Source organism: Mastigoproctus giganteus, chromosome 3, assembly GCF_048544385.1.
Source record: "Mastigoproctus giganteus isolate SK-2022 chromosome 3, ASM4854438v1, whole genome shotgun sequence".
NCBI classification, from domain to species: domain Eukaryota; kingdom Metazoa; phylum Arthropoda; class Arachnida; order Uropygi; family Thelyphonidae; genus Mastigoproctus; species Mastigoproctus giganteus.
This window is the reverse complement of record NC_143577.1, coordinates 20,679,911-20,698,128: the sequence shown is the minus strand read 5'-3', so window position 1 is coordinate 20,698,128 and position 18,218 is coordinate 20,679,911. Positions and strand designations below refer to the sequence as shown.

Here is an 18,218-nt window from a genome sequence, read left to right as displayed (position 1 = left end):
TGAGGCTTGGCAGACTGTAAGTGGAAATGGACATCATTGAGATTGGAACTGTCACTATGTATATTTGTGAGATGAACAAGAAATTGTTTGGGAGGTGTATGTATTTTCATAGATAGGTTTGTTCTGTTAATTTGACTAATCATGATGTATTCAGTAATAACAAAGGGCAGGAAGGACATTATGAAGTAATGAAATATTTGGATATGATGTTGATATGTTATTAGTATATCCAACTCCTCGATATAAGCAGATATATGCCTTGTTGGCAGATATAAGATGTCATAAAATTTGGCAGAAGATGCCTGCTGTACGTTGGCTGACATAAGCTTCTCTGTAATCAAGTCACAAAGGAAGTTAGGCTGGCGAAGGCTGATTGCGAGAAATCTTTAGCAAAGGATGCAAAGAAACAGCAAAGAGTTCTTTACTTATGTAAACTCTAAAAGGAAACGGATGAATCAGATTGGACAACTTAGCATAAATGGGTTGACAATTCACATTCACACTAATGCTCAGGTGTGATTGTAGATGCAAAATACTGAATGAGTATTTTGCATCTACATTCCCACATGAGGAATTATTCAATGAGGGGAATGCCAGAAGTTTATGAAATTGTAACAAGGAGCTAAGTGATGTTGTAATAACTGAGAGCAACGTGGAGGAGAAATTGTTGAAGTTAAATATAAAAAAAAGCACATGAGATGGACGGGATCTATCGAGTTATATTAAAAGAAGCAGCAAAGGAAGTAAGCAAACATTAGCCATAATTATGAGAGCATCCTTGGACTCAGAGGAGATCCCCATGGACTGGAACTGTGCGAATATATCACCAAATCACAAAGGGGGTTCAAAAGGTGACACAAGTAACTATAGACCTGTTAGTTTAAATTGTGTTCGAGGAAAAATAATGGAGTCACTGGTTAAAGAAGCATTGCAGAATCATCTAGACAAGACTGTAGTAATAGTTAAAACACAGCATGGGTTTTTTAAAGGGAGGTCTTGTCTGACCAATTTAATTGAATACTATGATGTGGTCACAAAGGAACTGAATGTCAAATATAATTTTGATATTATATGCTTGTATTTCAGGAAAGCTTTTGATACTGTTGCGCGTGGAAGGCTACTGTACAATTTAGAGCAGTATGGTATTAAGCGCAAGTTGCTGCAATGGATAAAAGGATGGTTGAGTGGGAAAAGACAGAGAGTGGTAATCAATGAACACTGCTCTTGGTGGAACAATGTTATTAGTGGAGTTTCCCCGCGTTCGGTGTTGAGCCCATTGTTGTTTTGTATATTTATCAGTGATATTGATGAAGGTATATTAGGATTAATGTCCAAGTTTGCAGATGATACAAAGGTTGGCAGGGTTGTTAACGACAGTAAAGATAGTATGCTACTCCAACTGGATCTAGATAAGTTGGGAAAATGGGCTGCGAAGTGGCAACTGAAGTGTCAATTGACAAATGCAAAGTACTGCATATGGGTAGCAACAACCCGAGAGAAACATACCAACTGTGTTGTACTACACTCAGGGAAGTGGAAAGTGAAAAAAACCTGGGGGTAATTGTGCAGTCAAATATGAAGTTCGCTGAGCAGTGCAGACGGTCAGCCAGGCAGGTTATGGAGTCTTGTCAATGATATATAGGAATTTTGCTAGAAGGATTAGGGAGATGAATGTCCCGTTGTACAAGGCAATGGACAAGCCACACCTAGAGTACTGTATACAAGTCTGGAGGCTTCATTTTAGGAAGCATGTAGAGTTGCTAGAACGAGTACAAATAAGGATAACACGATTAATGAAGGGAACAAAGGGGTGCACTCACCAAGAAAGACTTAAGTTCTACAAATTGCAGCGCCTGGAGAGTAGGCACCTGCGAGGTGATCTGATTGACGTGTATAAGGCCTTGAATGGGTTGAGCAAGCTGAATGCTGATGGGATTCTTTCTCTTGCTCAGATTAAGAACCTGATGGGACATAGATTCAAATTGAAGAAAGACAGTTGTAGAATAGATGTGCATAAATTTGTCTTTAGCCAGCGGGTAGGTGATTGGTGGAATAGACTTCCATCTTTTGTCGTGGATAGTTGATAGTCTAAACAAATTTAAGGCTGAGCTGGACAGGAATTTGGAACGAATGGAGGGGGTGAAATGAGAGATTTTTTTTTGGTTGATGCTGCATAAGCTTGCTTTCTTGCATCATATGCCTCTACTAATGCTTGTGCTGATAACGTGGCGTCGACAATGCCCAATCATATACACTACTAGGACTTCCGCCAGTCACTACCTGTTAGAGTAGAGGCAGCGAGATTATATTCTAGCTGATCCGAAGCCTCCTAGAGAGTTACCAACAGAATCGATCCGAAGCCTCCTAGAGAGTTACCAACAGATTCGATCCGGTGGGCTATCTAGTGGCCAATGCGAACATCCTTTTAGAGCGAAATGTAAAGAAATGTAAGGAAAATTGGATCTCGTCAGGATGTCCATCATAACATAAACTCTGACGACACCAATCATACTGCATGATTCAAGAGGCGAGGTTTGGTGGAACTTTGCTCTGGAGACGAATCATTGATTCCACCACTTTAAGCCTCTAATAGGCAAAGCAGTGGTATTGCACCGGTTGAAGAGTCATCTATCACCTAGTATTTCCTGGTAACGCAGAGGGGCGGCATGTTCCATGTGGTGTATGTGCCACACCTTAACTCTTGCTTACGTTGGTTTAAACCTGAGTGTTCACTTGCGATATACTAGGTGCCATATTTCAGGACTTGCAGATAGAGGTTATTCCCAGGGTTGCCAACAGTCCCACCATCGTGAATGTGCAAACAGACGATTTGGCTTTCGCTGAACGACCGGATTTTCCCAATATTCGGTCTATTTGACTTGACTGACTGGCACAACACTCAGACTGGTAGACTATGTATTGTGTACTCTTCACTCCAAAGCATAGTTTTTCAGCAGTCAGATAAGAACGGCAGGTATTACACCAAGCTGGACGACTTCTAGCATTAGTGTATTGATGATTGTTAAAACGTGTTACAAATTCGTTACTACCAGTTCTTAACAGTAAAATCCAGAAGCTTGTAACGCATTGGACAAAACTGGATTTTACTCATAAGGACTAGAAACGAATGCGCCTACTGGTAAAAGCTCGAATCGAAAGTGTAACTCCTATTATTAGTAGCAGTAGTAATGGCAAACGATTTAAGAAAGCAAGCTTATATAGCATCAGCCATAGAAAAAAAAAAAAAGGAAAAATAAGCAGTTCGCCCATCCGTGTCCTCCAACAATTTGTCTAGTTCTCCCTTAAATTTATTCAACCCATCCATTCCCTAGGGGTGCTCTTACGAAGAACTAGGGGTGCTCTTACGAAGAAAGGCTTAAGTTTTGCAAATTACAGTGTCTGGAGACTAGGCACCAGCGAGGTGATCTGATAGAGGTGTATAAAGCCTTGAATGGTTTAAGCATGCTCAATGCTGATGGGATTCTTCCTCTAGCTCAGAAAAATCACCTGAGAGGGCATAAATTCAAATTGAGGAAAGACAGATGTAGGATAGACGTGCGGAAATTTGCCTTTAGCCAGCGGGTGGTTGGTTGGTGGAACAGACTGCCATCCCTTGTGGTGGAGGTTGATAGCCTAAATAAGTTTAAGGCTCAGCTGGACAGGTATTTTGAACGAACAGAGGGGTGAAGTGGAAGTGGGGTTTTTTTTTTTGGCTGAAGCTGCATAAGCTTGCTTTCTTGCATCAAATGCCTCTACTAATGCTAATGCTAATGCTAATTCCCACAACAACAGATGGAATCCTGTTCCATCAATCAACCACCTGCTGGCTGAAGGCAAACTTCCGTACGTCTATTATGCAACCATCCTTCCTCAACTTGAATGTATGCTCCCCCCCCCATGTACGTAGCCTCTTATGTGTGTAGTGGAAGAGTGCCATTAACATTCAGCTTATTCAATCCAGTGAAGGCTTTAAACACCTCAATCAGATCACACCACACCACAGGTGCTTGGTCTCGAGACGTTGCAATTTACAGAACTGAAGCCTTTCTGGGTAAAAGCACCATTCTGTACCCTTCACCAAACTTATTGCCCTTTTGTGCACCCGTTTCAGCAGATCTACATTCTTCGTAAAATTTGGCCTCCAGACCTGTATACATACTCAATATGCTGCATAACGATGGTCTTAAGCAAAGGAATAATCACCTCCTTATCCCTGTTGGCAAAATTTCTGTATATCATTGACTAAACCCCATGAGCTGTCCTGGCAGCATGTCTGCACTGTTCAGAGAATTTCACATCTAACTGCACAATCACCCCAGGTCTTTTACATTCTCCACTACTTTGTCTGTAGTACCACACAGTTGATAAATTACTCTGGGGTTACTGCTACTCATCGCATTTGTCAATGTTAAACTTCAACTGCCATTTAAGCTTGATTACTTGCATCATATGCCTCTACTAATGCTAATGCTAAATTCTCACCCCATATACCCAATTTTCCTTGATCTTGTTGCAGTAGCTCATCTGATGACTGTCGTTAACCACCCTGGCAATCTTTCTATCATCTGCAATTAATTTTGTCGAGCAGTGTCAGTAAATACTAGGAGGTACACTTTGGATTGACGCGCTCCCGTCGATGACGGGAGGAATTTTTATGGGCCATTTTTACAACGTGGCTCAGTTAGTTTTTCTCAGGCGAGGGTAGCATGGCTTTTTTTCTCACGAAAACTAGGCATTTTTGTCCAGCAAACATTAAATCGACGACAGAACACACGCAATTCACCGACAGTATATACGAGCAATATGCCCTTAGTCTCTGATGCTCCTATAAATCTACAACAACAATAACCAACAAACGCAATGGTTTCTAGTTCTTACTAATAATAACTAGTTTTGTCTAATGGTTAGGAGGTTCTTGTCTTTACTAGTATGAATTGGTAGTAACTGATTTCGGTTTTCATATAACATACACTGCCCTACCATTAATATCCGGACACCTGCCTTTAGACAAAAAAATGAGCTTTTATTTTGTCATTCTATATTTTCTGCCGAAACCTTTTGCTTTCATGACAACCTTCAATCTTCGCGGCATACTCTCGACCAGATTTTTATAAATATCAGGTGATATGTTCCTGTACTCGGTCTTTAATGCAGGCACCAGTTTCACCTTATTCTTTGGGTAATCTCGATGTGCACGTACCAGTCGATCCAATAAATCCCAAAGATGCTCGATAGGGTCAGATCAGCAATCTCGACTGGCCAATCCAACTTTTCCACACCCATGCCCTCAAACCATTCTGTTACAACCCGAGCAGTATGGCATGGCACGTTGTCGTGCTGATACTTTCCCGAAATATTGTCATAATGTTGGAAGTGCATAATTGTCCAGGCTGTCCTGGTATTGCACAGCAGTCATGGTTTTGTCGATAACGACTAATGGGCCCAAGCCAAACCATGAAAGGAGCCCCATACCATGACATTGCCTCCACCAAACTTCATTGTTGGGAGGATACAATCAGGAAGGAACTGTTCCCTTGGCATTCGCCACACCCAGGAACGGCCCTCAGACTGATAGAGTGCGAATCTCGACTCGTCTGTTCATAGGACTGTTTTCCACTGCTCTATGCTTTCTACATGTTAATCGGCGTCTAGAATTTGTTGAGGTGATCAATTCTGTTGAGATCATTCTGTTGAACGTGTCACCTTGCATGCCCACTTTTGCAATTGTCTGTTCGAAGCCCAGTGTGCATACTTATAGCAGGTTCTGTGACGTGTTGCATGCATAGGACCTGTTTCCCCATCCTTGGAAGGGTGTTCGGATATTAATGGTAGTTCGGATATTACAAACTCTTAAAGGTAACTTTAAGAGTTTGTTCCACAACGACATGTGTTTGTGGAAGTTGATATCTTAAATAAATTCTAGGAAGAATTGAACATAGGACTTAGAGCGAATGGATGTATGAAATAGGGTTTTTTTTTTTTTTTTTTTGACTGATGCTGTTTAAACTTGCATCATATACCTCTATTAATGCTAATGCTAATAGTGTAGCCTTCGTCTTGTAGTATTAGATTAGTAGTTCTGTTGTTCATCTGTCCACTTAGCCTAGGGGCTCATGGAACACTCGAGCCCTCTTTCCCCCAGTTGATGTCTACAATCACTGGGAGGTTGGCCAGGATGGTAGGGAAGTATACAATAACCAAAATGCTGTTTGGTTGCAATAGTCTTAAAAACCGCTTCATTTTTTATCACGTGCCCTACATTTTGAGATCCTCTGGTCTAGACTATTCTTCATAGATTTTCGTATAAACGTTTTTTATCAGGTATAATACTAAATGATCCTATATTTATTATTATTGATGTTGTATTATTTTTATTATTTAATTTTTTATTCATTTTTATTATTTATTTATTTTGACGAATATCAGTCAGATAGAAGTAATCGTCTCCACATCATTATTATGCGTATTTGCACAGTAATATGTGTCATATATACCTGATTCGTTTATTTATAATGTATTTATTTTTTCTACACGTTTAAAATAATTTCATAGAATTGCAGCCGTATGATATTTATTCATTATTCTATATTTAATATATTAATAAAGGTACGTTGGTTTCATAAATTCAGGTGACAAAACACGTTTTTCACCAACTTAATGCAGCCATGGAAGCTGTTGCAAGACTTCATGTGTTTATTACGTAATCGTGTAAGTCAAGGCCGGGAAATGTGTACAAGGCGAAATAAATGATAGGATATTTGTTTTTATATCTTTGAGTGGGGTAATGTTTTAGCGTATTAATCAAGGTTACATGTAAATTAGTGTATATAAACTTACCCTTTTAGACTATTTTGAGATGCTTCCTGAAAATATTAAAATCATTGTTGCTGATACCGGCAATTTAATTACTTGCAAAGAACTGCAGAGGAAAGCCACTCAATCTCCCACTGAAGAGGTAAGAGCATACTATGACCATTATAACAGAATAATCAATTTGTTTTCCTCTTTACGTTAGTAGAACATTCAATTTTCGATACCTACTTTGACTTTCGTTATTGTGCATAAATAAATTGGGCAATGACCATTATAGTGTATCCCCATGCGAAATTTTTGCTCAAGTAATTTAATTATTTCTGTTCCTTTGCAGTTAGCACATAACGACCCAATATACGTTTCGTTTCATCCTATTATTTAACATTTTCAGCTGAATATGTATTCCTTTTACAGCAGTTACGCAAAAATTGATATTTACTTCAGATATTTGGAATTAGTATAGGGGGAGGGTTAAAGTAAGGATGGTCATTTGGATTACTATAGATTAAAGTAAGGATGGTCGTGTGGTTACTATAGTGAAATCTTAAGGATTTTCCCGCCGTGTGCTAATAATTTGAGAAGGGATTACCCCTGTTACCTGGGAAGTGTGAACATTGGGTATAAAAATCATAGTTGAGCCCTCATGCAACAGTACAGTATCACAATGGATAAGGCTGTCTTGGGTTACAGGCAAAAAATGTATTTATTCTGGATGTATTGATACAAAATAAAATATTGCAGTAATTGAAACTATGTGCGCATTTTCCAAAAAGAAATATAATAAATCATTTATACACATTTACTCCTCTTCAAAATAACATTAAGAACAGTTCCTCGGATCAGAAGTTTATTTGGACATGAGGGTTGATTACTCATTTTGGTTTCCAAAAATCATTAGATGTTTGTTTGGATATCGTATTATATACCAACAGATATCTAATAATACCTCATAAATTATATACAGATTGAAATCTGATGTTTCATTTCGTACTATGTTCCTACCACTTCTTCAGTGATTCCTGTTGCTATTTCACCAGTTTAATCTCTGTGTCCGTCAAATTTTATTTTATAAATAAAACCAAATTTCAGTTCAATCATTTGATTTATTATTATTTTTTTAATATTGGGCAACATTTCTGTTTTAATTCATTTAAAATTGCATATCTGTCTTCTAGAATCCAAGACCTTGGATCTCAGCATTACATGTTGAGACTGTTGCTTCTGAACAAAAAAAAAAAAAAAAAACCCTTCAGGCAGGATTCCATGAAGTCAGCTGAAAAAAATGGCAGGGGTGGGTGTGACAGAAATGATTTTAGTTTTTAAAATCATCATTCTGTTATCAGAAGACTGATAATTTCAATTTTGCTATAGTAATGGACATTTCAGAAACCCATTTCAAAGTTACATTGAAACCTATGGAGGCTTTTAAATCTCCAATAAAGTGTTTACATGCACAACAGTAAACACTTTTTCCTTGACTAAATACTTACTTTTTCAATAGTTAAGTATTTAATCTAGGTTTTTAAAATAACAGTATCATTAGGTACATGACAGATATAAGCAATTGCAGACAATAAAGTAAGTACTATATTTATTGGCATTCAGGGTGCAGTGTAGCATATCATATGTGATTCAGCATTTTTGCCACATGTGATTCATTGTTAATCTGTTAACATATGCATTGGAATCGAATCATTCTCCTCCTCCACCCATTTTTTTAAAAGCTGTTGTTATCCTAAAACCATTTTGTTTACACTCAGCTGTAATTCTCAAACTTTACAAGAAAAGTTTTTTTTTTTTTTTTTTTTTTTAATTTAAACTATTCATTGAAGAGTCAAACTGATGTGACTAAATTTTGGCACAACCAATTAACAGTATATATCTGTCACAAACAAGGCACTATAGTTGTGGACTCCTCTTAAAAACTATATTATTTAATTTATAAACAGTATTTTATATAATTTTTTAAATTTAATTTCTTTTGAAATGTAGAGTCACTCTTTATGGGAAACAGCTTAATTTTTTTTGTTTGCTGTATTTTTTGAAATAGCCCTCAGTAATTGGGAAATCCATATTGACAGTTATTGTGCACACTGATTTTGATTGGACAAAAACTGCTTTGTTAAAATTGAAAATATTGACAAATAAAGTAACAGTGTAAATTAGCCTCATAACATTTTATGAAGTATACATCTCTACATGTTGATAAGGACAAGGTGGTGTTTGAAAGCTACTATCTATAGCATTTATTTTTTTTGTTACCAATTTTGTTTTTTTTTCTGTGGATTTTAATTTTAATAAAGCAATCTTTGCTTATTTATACTGATTGTGTACACTGAAAGGACAGAATTCTTGGGATACCTGGTTCATGAGCAATGCGACACTGTCACCCCCCCTCACTAGTAAACAAACCCACCACTTGGCAGGTATATAGGTACAACTGCATTCACATAGACGGTAATTCAATGTCAGTGTGGATAAACATCATGAGTTAACCGACTAAGAAGGATGATAGTGGGTGCCCAATGCATGGATCACTCTATTGCAGAGGTGGTACAGAAATTGCACTATCCCCATTCTACAGTATTGGGAATGTGATTTTTCCAGAATAACATCTCATCGTAGACAGTGCTGGTGGTGGATGAACGTGGCCATCTATGTCTGTCTCACATTGTTTCTGCAAGCTGGAGAGTGACGGTGGCACAAATCACCGCTGATTTCAATGAGGGAGGTGCCAGAAATATCTCTACCAAGACCATCAGGTGATCGTTAGCTGTAATAGGTTATAGGAGCCACTGACCTACCAGAGTCCCATTGCTAACACCGTAACACAGAACTCTATGCCTGAGCTGGACAAAAGAACATTGGCATTGGACCTCGGATAATTGGAGATTGGTCCAGTGAGTCCTGTTTCCAGTGATTTCGAGCGGACAGGAGGGTCATATCTGGTGGAAGCCGCATGAAACTATGCACCTGTCATGTCAACAAGGAACTGTTCAGCAGGTGTATGGTCAGTAATGGTCTGGGGTGTGTTCAGCTGGCACACGTCGGCACCTCTGGTTTGTCTAGATGCATCTCTGAATGGTCCGGGTTATATGTCCATCCTTGCAGGCCATTTTGCATCCCTTCATGGTCATCATGCACCCACAAGGCAATGGATTCTTCCAGCAGGGAAGTGCATTTTTCCACAGAGCCATGGTGACTAGAACATGGTTTGAAAAGATTTGGATTTGATTCTGCAGATTTTGTTACCATGGAATGGCTTCCCCGTTCACTGGACATGAATCTTGTGGAGTGTCTTTGGGATATTGTGGGCAGGTCCATTCGAGCTTTGGATCTTCCACCCAGGAATGCAACAAAATTATAGACAGTGTTGCAACATGCATGGATGGAAATGCCTGTGGAATGCTTTCATGAACTAGTGGACTAAATGCCTCACCATGTGATTGCCCTTATCCAAGTGAAGGTGGGCCTACCCATTACTAGGTAAGTATCATGATTTCTGTCCACTCACTGTACAGTAATCATTAGCCCAGGGGCTCACATCTGGTGAGTATGGGCTTGGCACACCCAGGGTCCTGAGCTAGATATCATCATTCTTCTCTTTCTTGTGGTTCCCTTCTACTTCTCTCTCTCAAAGGGTAATGCAGGAATTTTTGCACCATATGGCTAATAATAATAATTAACATATTATAATATCAGTAGAAGGCAAGTTTGTTGGGAAATTTCTGCACCTGGAGTTGGAGTCTATCCAATTATATTAAGACAAGCTGCAAAAAGGTAGCTAGACCTTTGGCATAATGAGAGCATCCTTATATTTAGGGGAAGTACTTGTAGATTGCAGATATATAAATGTATCTTCTGTTCGCAAGATGTGGTTCAAAGTGTGAAGTTGGTAATTGTACACCTGTCAGTTTAATCTCTGTGCCCAGTTAAATAATGGAATCATTAGGTAGTCAAACATGGTTTTATTAAAGGGAGATCATACCTCACAAATCTGATTAACTGCTATGTGGTTGAAACGATGGAATAATGCAAAGAATAATTTTGATACTGTACCTAGTAGCTATGCTACTAGGTACAGTATCAAAGTACCTGTTTCAGACCTAGAGGCAAAGAACATGTTCGGGCCCCTACTTAGTTAATGAAAATTGCAAAAAGAGGAGACAGCCAAAGACGCTGGGCTCCTAAAGGGCCTGGAGGCAATTGCCTTGCCTGCCTACATGGTAGTTAAGCTACTGACTGTACCACCTTTACTCTTCTGAGATGACACACACAAGGGGACATAAATTTAAGTTGGAAATGGATGGCTGCAGAATAGATGTGCAGAATTTGCATTCATCTGAAAAGTAACCAATTGTTTGAATAAACTTCTATCTAGTTGTGTGGAGGTGGGTAGTTTGAATAAATTTAAGAATGGTGTGGACAAATTATTGGAAGGAATGGAGAAGTGGAGTTTTTATTTATTTGGAACTGGTTTTGTAGCATTGGTTATTTTGATAACTTTAGTATCAGATAAAAATATTGTTTCATTGGGGGCGGGGTTCAAATTATTATTTTAATGGCGTCAGAGCTGGTCACTCATATTCCACATAGTTTACCTGTAAAAGTACATATTTTTGTGAACTGATTTGCATTCCTGACAGGCTGAAAAACTTGGCATAGTTCATGGTTGGGCTATACTCCCTCCACATAATTGGTTAACAAGTTAGTAACAGCCACAGTCGAATAGACATTAGATCCAGTTGTGGATAAGAATTGAACCCAGACCTGGTTAAACAAATTAAGTTGTCAAAGGGGTCAAGAGGAGAGAAGCACATATTCACTCTAACCTGCATGAGCATCTTATTCTTCTCTGAACACTCCATGTGTTTGGAGAAGAATAAGATGAGGTTCAGCCACTTGATACTCTTATGGGATCCTAAAAGTCAAAACATGACCACTTGCAACAACTTCCTTTTGAGGATGCAAGGAAGATGGGGAATCATAAAGAAAGGTAGTTATTATTGGATATCAAATAACTGAAACTTGCAGTTGCCAATTCTTCTACTATTTACACAAAATATTCCCTGTAGAACATAGCAGTGATTTTTTTTTTTTTTTTGATTTTTTTTTATTCATAACAAGAATAGTAGACAATACATTTTTGATCCTGTATGCCAGATCATTTTTTCAGAACCATTTCAGAGCATTTTTTGTGAACTATTTAGATGTGTTATTGCATAATGGATTAGAATTCTTCATGAAATCTTAAGAGGATTTTAAATTGAAATGTTTAAATCCTTGAGGCAAGAATTTTATATTTTTTATAATGTAGTATATTTTATATCATGCTTCAATTTTATATAGGTTGAATAAATTTTAAGAAAAATTTAGACTGATTATTAGAGGGGATGGACAGATAGAGATAGGTTTTTTTTTTTTTTTTTTTTTTGGCTGATGCTGAATAAGCTTGCATCATTTGCCACTACTAATACTAGATCACTCTAGGCTATTTTTCATGATCATCTTAAAACTCATTATATTAGCTATGAATTTGAACAAATTGAACCCTTTTTGCAGGATACAAGAATATCTCTCTCTCTCTCTCTCTCTCTCTCTCTCTCTCTCTCTCTCTCTCTCTCTCTCTCTCTCTCCCCATTCAGTCTAAGTATACCTCAGGCTGGAAAAACCATGGATTTTGAGATGCACTAATTTACTACAAAGTACAGGTTCATCAACAACCAGACTATTTAGTACTTTTTGGCACCTCATCAGTGAGGAACTAGACTGATAGAAACACCAAGTTAAATGAACTTGGTGTTTCTATCAGTTTACTTCGGTTTTATCAGACTGGGCATGATCATTATTAATATGGGTAATAAGTAACTGAAATTATTACTATATTTAATACTTATACCATGTGAAATTAACAATACAGTTTATTAAGCTATTTGCCTAAACTACTGTACATTAAGGTGATGTTTCAGGTATCTTACTGATACCCATCATCAGATCATGCTACTGACAGACTCCTCTTGCTGATGTTCCCAGAGTATGCACATCAGGTTTCTGGGAGCATCATCAAGAGGAGTCTGTCAGTAGCATGGTCTCTGATGATGGGTATCGGTAAGGTACCTGAAATGTCACCTTAATGTATAGTAGTTTAGGCAAAAGCTTAATAAACTATATTATTAATTTCATGTGGTATAAGGGTGGTATTAAATATAGTATTTAAATATAGTATATGACATTCATACTGGTTGCAGGGGAGGAGATGAAAAAAAACAAAGAGTACTTACATAAAAACACTGAATTAAATTGATACTCAGCAAACAGAAGTATCAGGAAACTTGAAAGGAAACAGAAACTGAAATTATATTTGGAGAGTGATGTTACATTAGTGGAATAATTAAGTGCCAATGTTTGCACTTCTCAGACGTTCACATATGCACTTTTATGCTGTTGTCTTGTAAACTTGTACCTCCAGGCAGATTTAAAGACCTGCTAATTTAATGCAAAGTACAGGATCATCAGATTAATAAGCACAGTTTTATTGTCTGGTTGTTGGTGATCCTGTACTTTGCACTAAATTAGTGGGTCTTGAAATCCATAGCTTTGTACCTCAGGAAGGAAAAAGCTATATTTCAAGACCCATTAATTTAATGCAAAGTACAGGATTGCTGATAGCAAGACTACAGAAGTGGTGACTATTAATTAGCAGGTCTTGAAATTCATGACTTTGTCCAGCCCTGAAGTACGAACTTGTTATGTTTATGAGACAATAACATGAAAGTGCTAGACAAGACTTCAGTTATAGCTCAGACACAGCATGGGTTTGTTAAGGGGAAGTCTTCTCTAACTAATTTGATTGGATACTATGATGTAGTCACAAAGGAACTGGATGCAAAGAATAACTTTGATATCATATATTTGGATCTTAGAAAAGCCTTTGATACTGTTGCACATGGAAGAATGTTGCACAAATTGAAACAGTGTGGCATTGGAGGCAATTGCTGCTATGGATAAAGGGATGGTTGAGTGGGAGAAGACAGTGGTAATCAATGGACACTGCTCTTCGTGGACTAATGTTATTAATGGAGTCCCTCAGGGTTCAGTGTTGGGTCCATTGTTGTTTTCTGTATTTATAAATGATATTGATGATGGTGTATCAGGCTTAATGTCCAAGTTTGCAGACGATACAAAGGTTGGCATGGTTATTAATGACACTAATGACAGTACACTGCTGCAACAGGATCTATAAAAGTTGAGCAGATGGGCTGAGAGGTGGCAAATGTAAAGTACTAAATACAGGAAGCAGTAATCCCAGAGTAACGTATAAACTCTGTGGTATCACACTGACAGTGGTAGAGAATGAAAAGGACCTGGGGGTAATTGTGCAGGCAGATATGAAGTTTTCTGAGCAGTGCAGATGGTCTGCAAGAGTAGTTCATGGTGTCTTGTCAATGATATACAGGAATTTTTCTAGCAGGGATAAGGAGGTGATTATCCCCTTGTATAAGGCAGTGGTCAGGCCACACCTTGAGTACTGTATACAGGTCTGTAGGCCTCATTTTAAGGAGGATGTAGAGCTGTTGGAATGAGTACGGAGAAGGGCAACAAGATTAGTGAATGGAACAAAGGGTTGTTCTTATGAAGAAAGGCCTATTTGCAAATTACAGTGTCTGGAGACTAGACACCTGTGAGGTGATCTGATTGAGGTGTATAAAGCCTTGAATGGTTTTAGCATGCTCAATGCTGATGGGATTCTTTCTCTTGCTCAGAATAATCACCTGAGAGGGCATAAATTTAAATTGAGAAAAGACAGTTGTTGGATAGATGTGCAGAAGTTTGCCTTTAGCCAGTGGGTGGTTGATTGCTGAAACAAACGTCCATCTGTCGTTGTAGAAGTTGATAGCTTAAATAGATTCAAGGCAGAACTTGACAAACATTTGGAGCGAGTGAATGAATGAGTGAAATAAGGGGTGTTTTTTTTTTTTGCCGGATGCTATATAAGCTTGCTTTCTTGCATCATGTGCCTTTGCTAATGTCATTGTGGAATGACTTCAACCTCTTTCAAGATAGAGAAAACAGGAAATTTGATTCTCAATTTTTATGTTCTCTGACCATTGCATTAATAGTTTTTGAGTCAAAAAATTTCAAGTTCACTATATGAGCATTTAAATGAAGGTATTGAACTAGTATAGTTCTTCATAAATTTTTCTTTTTACTAGAATAGAATAATAGCATGAAAGCTACTACTACATATTGTTTTTATATATCCAGTCCCTATATACTTTTATTCATTCCATTTACTTAGCGGTATTAACATACCACCAATTGAGAAATGCTGCTTTACATTAAATATCTTTTCTATACCTAGAATAATTTTCTCTGATGTTTATTAATAATTTTTAACTTTTTAAATAAGTTTTATTAAGGATTTGACTTGAGTGCTTTGTCATTCAAATAGTTTTATTCTTTGCTAATAGAGAGGATTTATGTGTATTTGGTGTGCATTTTACATTGGACCACTTTGGTTTCTTCTTTTAAAAGTTAAGTTTATTGTTAATTAAAGAAACCATTAGGAACGCACAAAATGCACATCTATTGAAAAAAAGAAGCTTTTAGTGTACCAAAACACAAACAAATTGGAAATTGTCTTCAGGATTGGATGCATCTAGTAGATGAAGCAAGTGCTGTATTTACCACAACTTAGCCAAAACTTCAACTTTTGTAATCAGAATTTACTATTCAATAAATCAAAATAAATAACCAAGACAAATTGCTTTAATGAAGCAAATGCTACATTTCTTAAGTAGCAAGACAGGTTGGGTCAGTGCACCATGCACAGCCGGTGTAGATAATGTGTGGCCTTCACATTGAAATTGTTAATTTGAGGGGGAGGTTAATAATTTGAAAGCCACATTACAGTGAAATTCCACATAATCTACACCAGTGGTTCTCAGATTTTGGGTTACAAAAACATTTCAAGTGAAAAGCGGTATGTTAATGCATATTTTTATTCACATGAGAACTTGAAATATATTTCTTGCTTAGTGGTTATAAATTGCAAATTCATTCAGATCTTGCTGGCATCTGTGAGAGTGTACATAAGAAACACATTATTGCTCACTGGATATCTATTTTAGCCACCAAACAAAAAATTGATTTGGAAAATGGATATCATTTGGTCTCTCTCATATTGTGGAGTTAACTTCGTAACTGGGTTTTCAGGCATTATATTGGGCTATTTGGCCCTTCATCAATGGGTGGTGGTATCCACCACCCAGCAGCCATTTCGGGGCTATCAGCCACTGAGAATAAGTAACAGTAGTCTTCTCTAATGAGGAAGTGTTGCTCATTCGAAGTAGTACAATGACAGGCAACTCGTTATGAAGGTTGCCATTTCACCAACTTCAGTGATTTACTACATACGGAACTGATGCATTGCACTAACTTGTATTGATGATTACTTATTAGTATAGTGAAATATATTGTTTTAGCTGAAGCTGTGAGGCATTAGTCTTTTGTCTATAAATTACACGTATCCTATGGTGTTAGTTTGCCTATTTTAGTATCTGCAATACATTTTCTTTGGGATGCAGTTAAAAAGTTTCTGAACAGCCAAGTAGTACCAAAATCAGTGCGGTTAACTTTGGTATCGAACTGTTTTTCTGAGTAGTTTTTATACTTGCTATTTGATGCCAGCCATAACGTTCGAATTTTGGACATACATGATGTCACATTTCAGCATTCATTCGTATACACTGCTTTAGAAATACTTTTGCATGGGTATTGCATTTAACATATTGAAAAGGTTGTTGAACAGTAGAATAATTGCCTGGCAATAATAAGCTCTTGAGTATGGAGGTTTCTAATTTTAGATTTTTGTAGTCTACATATTAATTTAATGATTTTAAGTTGTATATATAAAGAGGAGAGTATTACCTTGAAAAATTGTTAGAAATAATAACAGAAAATGTTAAAATATACTTGGATAATATACGAATACTTTTAAAATATACAGTATACGATGATATTAAGAGATCAGTAATGAACAGGAAAAGTGTTGGACTGTAGATAATCATCAGGTAATGGGAGCTTGGATTAGCAGTTCCTGATAGTTAATCCATCCTGTAGCTCCTGTGTTCTCCAGATATGATCCCCATTTATTTTTTTTTTATATGAGAGGGTATTGTTTATCATAAGTGGTTATCAGTAAGGCCATTATAACATCAGAAGCCTAGGGAACTCTACCAGCTGGGTCTGTACAACTAACAATTGAAGCCAGTTGGAATTAAAAAAAACATTAAAATCACCAAGGAAAATTACATTCACTGTTAGGAATAATCTTAGACTGGAAAAGGTAGAGTTTCAAAGAAAGGCAAAAGGTTTTCAGAAATTTCTAGGTTTGATGAGTGATAAAGACTGAATGAATTAACAGGAATTGTTAAAGAGATTTGAAACAAAGGAGGTCAAAATGAGTATATTTCATATGAGAAAAGACCATGAATATCAAAACCTAATTATTCGTAGAGTAAATAATTAGGACAAATGAGATGGGTGGTGTTTGAGAAATAGATGGATATTCTCTTAAAAAAAATTGTTCTTGGAAGACAAGTCTTTGTGGCAATTTATATGGGAATATTCTGTGATGTTTTTCTTTTCACATTTTCCTCCATAATGGTGTTTTTTTTTTTTTTTGCTGGGTTGCAACAAAATGTGAAATACGGGGGGGAGGGGGTCAGTAACATCTAGTTCAATATATATCAGCCTCTCATTTCAGAAAATACTTGTTTTTATCAAATTTATTTAGTTTTTATTAAACATATTGCTTGACAATGTTTCAATATTTATTAGTATTCTGTTATGATAAACTTTCTGCTTTTTTTTTTTTTTTTTTTTGGTTTTATAGTTAATAGAAAGTGTTAGTAACACACTGCAATTATGGGTGAATCCAGCTTGCCCAAAATTAACAAAGGTATGTACAAATATAAAATTTGTGTTCTCTAGAATTAAAATTAATTTATTTTTAAAATTTTATTTTGCAAAATAATGACTCAAAGAATAGATAGCCATAGCCCACTACTGTCACTGTTTTTAAAAAGTTACCTCATGATTTTTTTTTTTTTTTTTTTTTGTCTGTAAATTAGATGCCTGAAAGACATCTTTTAATCCCACCCTCACTGATATCAGACATTTCATATAATTTATCAAAAATAAGATTTTTTTAAAAAATATTTATTCCCTGGATTTTTAATTATTTATATGAATTTAATTTCTTATATTCTTGCTAAAAATTGAATCACTCTAAATGATCCATTTAGGTACTAATTTTCCTATTTAAGATCCTCTCTTTGAATTTATCAATAAATTTTTGGTTTACTTCTGTTTTTCAGATTTCAAAATTAGGTTTTGAGTTT

At 36.7% G+C, this 18,218-nt stretch overlaps 1 protein-coding gene across 2 annotated transcripts in view; it reads left to right on the top strand.

Moving 5' to 3' along the window:
* Positions 1-6,606: 6,606 nt before the first annotated feature.
* Positions 6,607-18,218, top strand: part of LOC150087780 (glutamate--cysteine ligase regulatory subunit-like) — a 45,402-nt gene continuing 33,790 nt past the window's right edge. For both annotated transcript variants that reach the window (XM_090370412.1, XM_090370413.1), the window contains exons 1-2: positions 6,607-6,955; positions 17,711-17,776. In XM_090370412.1, the coding sequence (XP_090226538.1) occupies positions 6,857-6,955; positions 17,711-17,776 (165 nt within the window). In that variant the 5' untranslated portion in view covers positions 6,607-6,856. The remainder of the gene's footprint in view (positions 6,956-17,710; positions 17,777-18,218) is intronic.